The sequence below is a fragment of the Eublepharis macularius genome, chromosome 2 (genome assembly GCF_028583425.1).
Source record: "Eublepharis macularius isolate TG4126 chromosome 2, MPM_Emac_v1.0, whole genome shotgun sequence".
In the NCBI taxonomy this organism is placed as follows: domain Eukaryota; kingdom Metazoa; phylum Chordata; class Lepidosauria; order Squamata; family Eublepharidae; genus Eublepharis; species Eublepharis macularius.
Window position 1 is genome coordinate 148,398,245 of NC_072791.1, and position 9,289 is coordinate 148,407,533.

The following is a 9,289-nucleotide window of genomic DNA, read 5'->3' on the forward strand; positions in this document are numbered from 1 at the left end:
CAGACTGGCAGTGGCTCTCCAGGGTTGCGGGCGGGGATCTTTCACATCACCTACTAATTGATACTTTCATCATTTGTTGAACAGAAAGAGTAGCTGTACAAGGCCCTAATTGGGACTGGGGCAGTGTGGAGAGGAGAGAGGGCTGAACTTTTCTACCTTCTCATGATTCTGCCAATAGACCTCCTGCACAGTTACGATCTTTGGAAAGAGGGGAGGAGATTGGCAACTGTCTTTTGCCCATCTTTTGTTTTCTTTTGAATCTTGTCAGCAGAGTGAAGATGGAGTCAGGTTCGACTGGCAAAATTATGCAGGAGCTCTGCCCCTCCCATGCAGCCCTGATCCAAAGCAGGGCCCTGCTCACATGCTATTGATATTTTTAAAAATGCTTGGAAGGCTGCCTGATCGTGGATCTCCCAGCATCTCATCTAGTGAGACACAAAACAGCCTGACTTGGGTTGACATTTTTAGTATTTATTTATTTACAGCAATATACTTAGCTTTGATGGATCCAAGGAGGCTTCCAATAATATCACTAAAACCATCTTATAGAAAAATTAGAAATAGCAGGTAGCAAAATACGCTTGTTCTTACACAGATTCAGGGTGGACAAAGGTAGGGTTGCTATCTCTGTGTTGGGAAATTCCTGGAGATTTGGGGGTGGAGCATGAGCAAGACAAGGATTTGGGGAGGGGAAGGACCTCAGTGGTCTTCACAGCTGACCCTCCAAAACAGCCATTTACTCCAGGGGGACTGATATCTGTAATCTGGAGATCAGTTGTAATTCTTCTGGGAGATCACCAGCCACCACCTGGCCGTTGGCAGGGACAAAGGGAAGGAATTAATCTTCAGTCAACAAGTAATTAAACCATGGAATTCATTGCCAGTAGCATAGTGATGGCCACTAATATACTTGGGCAGATTCATGGCATCTGTGTTACTAGCCACAGTAACGAAAGGGAACCCCACATCCAGAAGCAGTACACATCTGAATACCAGTGCTAGGAGGCAACATTAGGGGAAGGCCTTGGCCTGTTTGCTCTGCTTGTTTGGCCCTTCATGGTATTTTTCTACAATGGCAACTGGTTTAGCCAGTGTGTAAGATCCAGCAGGTCCTCAGCTAAAAGGCCTATGGAACAAATCAGGCTTGCACTGTGTCTGGAAGCTCAATAAATTAAGAACCTTCCTAAGTTGTTCCAGAGGATAATTTCACCATGTGTGGGCAATCATGAAGAATGCTCAAAAACAGGCAGTAGTTGTCATAACCTACCAGCAAGACAGAATTGTAAGCAGATCCTGATTCCTGGAGCAAAACTGTCACATGGGGGCATACTGGGAGAGAAGGTCCTGCAGGATGAATATGAAGGTGTGTAAAAATGCAGGTACTGGATGCTGTCACTTGATTAATGAAGCCTTCCCCTTCTCAAGCACTATTCTGTTAAGAAAAACACAAATAGTAAGACTTGCATAGTCAGAGCTTCAGTGGGTTACACAAGGCAGAGATAAGTTTTCTATTATTCCCTGTTGGCAAGTTATGAACATTTGTTTCCAGGACGGCTCTTCAGAAAAAGGTTTAGTTCTAAAATTAGACGTTTTCATACCATGGGAGATATTTTCGTCAAAACAGCCCATTCATTCGAAATACAAGCTGAATGCTGCTGGACAACAACTTGATTGTTCTGAGGTCTCGTGGGCAGTTCATAAAAATGTACTACAACCACACAACTCCTCCTCCGATGATAGTGTGCTAGAACATGAGATGGGTGCCAGGATAGTGGGAGTAACATACCGAGAAGGTCACGTTCAGTGAAAGATGTCTTCTTTATCCACTGACTCCAACTCAAATTCTGCCCTTTGTATGGCTTATGGAGCTCAAGCATTCCCTTTGTTGGCCCTGGAAATGCAATATTCCGGCCACCATAGTGCGAGCCCATTTGAGACAACTTTACTGCATGATTGAGGCTTACACATTACAAAACATGTTATCATGCAGTGCCATTACGAATCATTCTCACTCAAAGAACAATGGCATAGTTAGCGAATTCTTCTGACGGAGCAGTTAAAAGCTCAGGAACAAAGCAAGAGATGCAGCCGAAAAGGGAAAGGCAACATCAACAGAATTCAGTTCGCTGGAGCTGGAATAGCCACAGAAGCTGTTACACAGATGATGGGTATACTTGTAAGAAAAGCAGAGAATGTCACTTGTGATACTGGTCTACTTTGCCTTGTTGATAGTCCACCAGCAGTGGCATCATAGGTACAACACACTGAAATAATTTTAAATAAATGAAAATTATGTTGCTCTTTTTTTTTTTAATATTTTTTTTAATTAAGCTTTATAACATACAACAAATAGAAATCAACGATGAACATCAACTGTAACACAACAACTAATCAATAATAGTTTACAAGTTTTGAAGAATATGAACATTACAATAACTTTTAAACAAAGCATACATAATATTACCAAATATCAGAAAACTGAGTCAACGTCTGAGCAATTCTTATTTTGGGATGTAAATCATGCATGTCTATAAATTCAAGAAAAGGGAACCATTTGTCATAGAAATTAGACCTGGCAGGAAAGCGTTCAGCATTGAGGAGATTGTCATCAATTTTATCCAGGATGAAATGGTCCCATATCTTAGAGAGCCACATCTCTTTAGTTGGCACTTTCTTTAGTTTCCAGACTGAAGCTATCGCTGATTTTGCTGCAACTAAAAAAATTGTTATAAGATTCCTGATAGCTTTTGGGATCTGCGGAATATTCCATTGGTCTAGAAATATAATTGAAGGCGATAATGGAATATCGTAACTCGTAATCTGTTTTATTACTTCCAATATTTCTTTCCAAAATGTGGCTATCCGTGGACAACCCCACCAAATGTTGCTCTTTTTATTGGGTGCATACTGAAAATGTTTTTGAGATAAATGAAATGATTTTTTTTGGTTAATTATTTTCCTTCTAGTCATCAAACTGAGTCACCAGAAGGGAAGAAATGGTTTTGAGAAAGTGACTGGGGGGTTGATGCCATGGAGGGCTCCTGGCAGGCAGGAGCAAGAGGAACCATGCCCCAGTGGTGCTGCTGACACTCCCATAGGGGCTGCTCAGCTCAGACTCAGGAAGTAGCAGCACAAGGGGAGGGCCCTGGAGGGGTCAGCTTTTGCTTATCATTGTCATCGCTGCAGGCTAGAGCTAAGGCAGGTGTCCCTTCTGGGTTTGCTCTTGGGCAGCCCCTGGAATGCAGTTGGTTGTGCGGATTGCTGGCCAGGCAGGACAATGAGGCTTAACTCAACGGACTGTACCATCAGACACACCCAAGCTCTTGTGGCAAAGTAGTGACTTGCAGAGAAATATGTGGTAAGGCTGGGCAAACTGTTTTTGAACGGCTACACAGAACTACAGATTTCCACACACTTTGCTCCTGAGGTATGGAAAATTCTTCTCACCTCATAGCAGATGATAGCAATGATCAAGATATCTGAGAATATGAGAGAATTCACACCAAGGTAGGTTTGGCCATCTGATTCTGTTGTTTCATCAAAGCTTGTCCGTCACTACAGACAAGATGTTCTTATTGAGAAGATTCCCAAGATTCCCGATTCCCAAGGGCATCTGGACTATTTGAAAGCCATTGGCATAAATCCTGCCACTCCGTCTCCCATGTTACCCTTGTCCATCATTTCAACATCAGTTATCAGGAAACCCCCACCATCACAACTGCTGACCTTAAGACTACTGCTTAGGAAGATGAGTCAACTGATTGTTAAAACAAGTGAGCAGCTACATTTAAAGAGTGATACTCAATTATTCTCCAAAGGTTAAGTATTTACTTTTAGGCACAGCCACACTGGGGAACATATTCAGATCTGCATGAGTTAAGGCTCATGTATCAGCTTGCAGTGGCTTGTGTACTGACAAGCTGGGGCCACAGAGCAATTCAGCATTTATTCTGGAACTGGCAGTTAGTGAGCACTATCTGTCTTCTTCAATTGCCTTTTTATGCAAGTAAAATCTTATCAAAACAGCCACACCCTTCATCTAACTCCTGTGGAAAGTCTCTCCACCCCCCACCCTTTCAATTAGCTAGCTGACCTTTCTGTTCTTGCAATTTGTTTTCCTCATGCTCTAGTCCAGTGACTGCTTCCATATTCAGAGTTAAGATCAAGCACACAACTTATTTTGCAAACTGTAGTTAGAGTAGCAAATTTGCCTGAAGGAATTACAAAACTTAAGTGTACAAGGTGCCAAGTATGGCCTAGAAAACAGGAGTTTCCACTTCTCCCTTGGCCACAAATCACTGGATGCTCTGACCAGATGCTGGTTTATTTCTTTTTCTGCTGGGAGAGGGAAATTCCAAAGTGGACTTGAGCCAGTTCTAATGCAAATATATCAAAGTGAAGCCCGGGCAGAAACCATGTCAGTGGCTGCAAGAGAGCACCAGAGGGGGTTTTTCAGGACAAGTTTCTCTTTCGCTTTTGAGTGGAGACAGTAGAATGAAGTCAGATGACTTGGTGACTCATATCCCTCGAGGCTGGGCACACCCAGCAGAGTTTTGCCTTCAACAATGCGATTGGACAGCCAAAGTTTTTTTCCCTTCCTCTGCTTCCCTTTTAAAAATCACTAACATCCTTTAGAGAAAACAATCTCAGTGTGTTTGAGAAAGATACAGCAGCTGTGGAAAAAATCAAAGGAACTGGAGACCAAAGAAGAGAACTTTTCCTAGGACTGGGCAAGTAAGTGACCTTTCCCTCCTTCCACAATGGCTCTTTGGCTCTGGCCACTTCTGATGTTCCTGATGGCGGAGGACACAGGGGCGCAGGATCTTGGTTTCCAGGCCTGTAAGACTGCTGGTGACTTGAAAGTGCTGGAAGTGCTACCAGGGGGTGGCTGGGACAACTTGCGCAATGTGGAGATGGGAGAGGTGATGAGCCTCGATTATTCCCTGTGCCGGACTACTGAAGATGGAGAATACCTGATTCCTAATGATGTCTTTGTGGTGCCCCACAAGAAGAGCACAGTGGAAGTGCACTCAGAGCTTATTGAGAACTGGATGGTGTATACAGATGCTTTTGCTCAGTCCATCAATGCAGAGGCTTCCTTCCTGTCTGTGCTTAATGGCAAGTTCTCAGAGAGCTCCCAGAAGACCAAGATGCACAATGTCTATGATGAAACAATCACCACACGGGTGCAGGCACGGTACCACATCTATTCCGTGAAAGCTCACCCATCCTTCACCTTCCAGAAGGACTTCCGTCACCAACTTGTGGGCATAGGCAACCAGCTGGAGAACAACCAAAGCCGAATTGCTGACTACTTGGCAGAGATGCTGGTACTCAACTATGGCACACACGTCCTCACAAGTCTGGAAGCTGGAGCCAGCTTAATACAAGAGGACCAAGTGAAGCGCAGTTTTGTGATGGATAAGGAGACAGAGAAGGGAGGAATCACTGCCTCAGCATCTGCCACCTTTTTCAGTAAGATCAATGTGGGAATTGGGGGCTCTATACAAATCCAGGATGAGCTGACTAAGAGCTATGTGGAGAATACTGTGGATTCCAAGATTGAAAGCTTGGGCAGTGTGCCCTTCTATCCTGGCATCACCCTCCAGAAATGGCAGGAAGGCATCCCTAACCAGTTAGTGGCTATAGGCAAAGCTGGGTTTCCTCTGCCATTTTTCATCACCCCCGAGGCCTTGCCAGAACTGCCAGGACCTACTGTAAAGCAAGTAGCCACCACAGTGGAAAATGCTATCCGCCTCTATTATGCTGTCAACACCCACCCAGGCTGTGTCAAGCCTGATTCTAGCAACTTCAACTTCCAAGCTAATGTAGATGACGGGTCATGCCAAAACCCCAACACTAACTTCTCTTTTGGTGGAGTCTTCCAGGAGTGCCATGGTATATCAGGCAAGAACACAGAAGAGCTTTGCCAAACTTACCGTATCCAGAACCCTCTGACAGGTAGCTACTCTTGCCCAGCTAACTTTTCTGCTGTATTGCTGCATGGAGAGGAACGTACCACTAGCAAACCCCAAACAGAGTGCCATGAAGAGTGTGATTCCTGCTGGCTGTTCTTTAGCTGCTGCAAATCTGTGTGTGGTACGCGCTACTATGCCAGCACAGTGCAGTTCAATGCCTATTGGTGTGCTGCTACAGGAACAGTGCCTCAGGGCTCAGGTGTCCTCTTTGGAGGGCTCTATAGTACTGGGCAAGAGAATCCCATTTCCAGGACCTATGCCTGCCCATCCTACTTCTTCCCACTAGTTTTGTTTGATAATCTAAAGGTGTGTGTGAGCAGTGACTATGAGATGGGATCTCGCTTTGCAGTGCCATTTGGTGGCTTCTTTAGCTGCCAGGCTGGTAACCCTTTGGCTGGGTTATTGAAAGGACAGAGCCCAGGGATCCTCCAGGACTTTTTCTACCAGGGCTCCCCTTCCAAATATCCCATGAAATGTCCAGTTGGATATAGCCAACACAAGGCTTACTTGAGTGATGGCTGCCAAATCCTCTATTGCTTGCAGGCTGGAGCACTTTTTGGCCAGCAGTTAGCTCCTGTCAGGCTCCCACCCTTCTTACGTGTGCCATCCTCCAATGCTAGCCTGCCTGAAACCATCCTGGTGAGTTCTGATGGCAGCCAGGCCTGGGTGAAAATACATCAAAGTGGGATCTGGAGACTGGCCAATGACACAGATGAAAAGGAGATGGCACGTCTTTTCCAGGGACAGTTGAGTTTGGGACCAACTGGGGGCACCATTGCTGGAATCTCAGTGGCAGTGATTGCTGTCTTGGCTACAGCCGTTGCCATAGCTGTTTACAGGGTCTGGCGCTACAAGAATAGAAGATACCAGGAAATGCAAAACCCACATATAGTAGAAGACCAAGGCAGCTATGGAGCCACAGCATCTTCACCACAACTCAGCGCTGCCTGAGGCGTCTTGTCCCTGGAACAAAGATGCGTATTTTCAGTGGGGGTGGGAGTAGTGGAGTATGACTCCAGGAAGTGGGCAAAATGATAACTGCCGGCCAGGGTGGGGGGAGAAGCAAGTTAACTTTTCTGGTACAGAAACTAATGTTTACATAAATAATTTGGGCAGAATAATAACCATCTCAAGAGGTGATAGTTTGCATATTGTTAGGAGAATACTTGTCAAAGTAGCAATTAGTGAGGAAATAAGGTGGTAGTAGCTGCAGATGTGTTTAGGAGGGTTAGGGTTAAGCTTATTTTGCAGTGAAAAGAACTTCAGATCATGGCAAAAAGTAATTTAATAACAGTCCTGCATTTACAACAAAAAAGTCTACATCTCGGGGGAGGGGGATAAAAAGCAAGTCAGGGTTGGTGTGTGATTTGGATTGCAGATAAGCTCTCAAACAGACACTTTCTGCTTTGTCTGTTCATAAACTCTTAAATGAATCTGTACAGAAGTGGGGGCGGGGGATGGGACAGTATTCCTTGGCTGGCAACTGGGGCTTCTTTTTATCTGATACAATACATTGTTATGCTTTTACCTCTGGTGAGATCACTTTTCATCACTATACTATGTTTTTGCTAATTGGATGAGGAGTATTGACTGCTAATAGATTGGGCTGCTGCAAAGTAAGTGGTTTATGGATAGGGATGGATAGAAAGAGGCGGGTCAAGCCAAATATACTTAATAGTTTTGTAGCAGGAACCATTTCCGAAGACTTTTATCCACTCCCTGAACTGGGCCCTTGTTATGTTTTCGTCCCCCCTCCTCAGAACTCAGATGAGCATACAGATAATTATTTTATTTAGGTATTTTATTTATTTTATTCATTTAATAACAGTCCTACTAAATAGATTGGGGGGTTACCCAAGGCTTCCCACTGAGTTTCATAATCTAGCTGAGATTTGATGCTAGCAATCCTTAGTCCAAGACCAACAGTCTGCCTCTATAGACCTGGGGTATATTTTCTAATAAGAAAACAGACAAAAAAGCTTGAAATCTCATTTGCATAGACTGTAGCTAGTTTATACATTCTGTGTGGTGTGGCGTATCAGACTAGGATTGCCAGGTTCCCTTACCCACTCAGTGGGGGGGGGCTGGTGTTTACCTTTTTATTGCTCCCATGGTGCCCCCGCACCTGCGCAATGACATCACTCCTGGGAGTGACATCATTGCACCACCCTAAAAGCGCTTCTGCGCTTCACAGCTGGCCAATTTTGGCCCCAAACAGGCCTGATTTGGGAGTGACACCATCATGCCGCCCAGGAGCACGCTTGGGAGACCCATTTCCTGTGGCTTCCCCCCCCCACCAGCCCGGTGAGTGGTGGCAGGGAGCAGAGGGTGGGAGTGGGGGATCCCCCACTCCCACTGGGGGACCTGGGATCCCTAACACAGGGGAGGCCCTGGATTTAATTGCCACTCAGGAATAAACTCATTTGGTGTCCTTTAGGCAGTCAGTTTCCACCTAACCTACCTCAAAGGGTTGTTATGAGGATAAAATAGAGGAAGGGTCATGTATGCTGCCCTGAGTTCCTTGGAGGAAGGGGGTTGGGATACAAATGTAACAGATGACAGGCTTTTTAGAGGCCTTTCTTTTCAGTTTACTAAATAAGGGAATTTGAACTACTAACAGTGTGATCCTAACCAGAGTTATACCCTTCTGATTCTTTTGAATTCAATGGACTTAGATTTGATATAACTCACTTTACTAATAAAATGATGAGATTACCTAACTCCTGAACAGACAGTGTGCAAGCATGTGATCTTTCTGGCGAGTCAGCATTGTGCTGACTCAGTTTTTATTGCTTTTGCTTACACATCAACAGCTACTCCCATTCTTCAACAGAAGCCAAAACCACAGATAAGCATGTGTTGTAACAAACTTCTCAGAATTCAGTTAAAAACAAATTGGTTTGCAGTATAAATTTACAGTGACGTGGGCAACCATTGTTCAATCATTGCCAATTTATTCCCCATCCATTCTTGTTTCTTCAGTTGATAAGAGGTCTGGGGCAGGGATCTGTATTCTGGCTATACACCTTTGCCTACTATCATGTGTATGGGTGGTACCATGTGCATTATCCTCACCTTTCTGCCAGCTACATCTTTAATTTGAACAGGAGATGAAAACCCAAAGCTACCCCCTCTGTGAAGATAATTTCAGATGAGTAACTGTGTTGGTATGCAGTAAAAGGGCAAGATTCAAGTTCAGTAGCACTTTAAAGACCAAGCAGATTTTTTAGGGTATAAGCTTTTGAGAGTCAAGCTCCATATCTGACAAAGCGAACTTGACTCTCAAAAGCTTGTATTCTGGAAAATCTCAT

At 44.5% G+C, this 9,289-nt stretch overlaps 1 protein-coding gene across 1 annotated transcript; it reads left to right on the top strand.

Annotated features, from left to right (window-relative positions):
• The first annotated feature begins 4,604 nt into the window (after positions 1-4,604).
• LOC129324845 (macrophage-expressed gene 1 protein-like) lies at positions 4,605-8,710 on the top strand. The gene has a single exon (XM_054972261.1). It carries the CDS (start codon positions 4,761-4,763, stop codon positions 6,927-6,929), a length of 2,169 nt encoding a protein of 722 aa, XP_054828236.1. The 5' UTR covers positions 4,605-4,760; the 3' UTR covers positions 6,930-8,710.
• Positions 8,711-9,289: the final 579 nt, after the last annotated feature.

What these genes read in the sequence shown, in the direction of transcription:
- LOC129324845 (XM_054972261.1), top strand. Translation starts at nt 4,761, where the DNA reads ATGGCTCTTTGGCTCTGGCCACTTCTGATGTTCCTGATGGCGGAGGAC.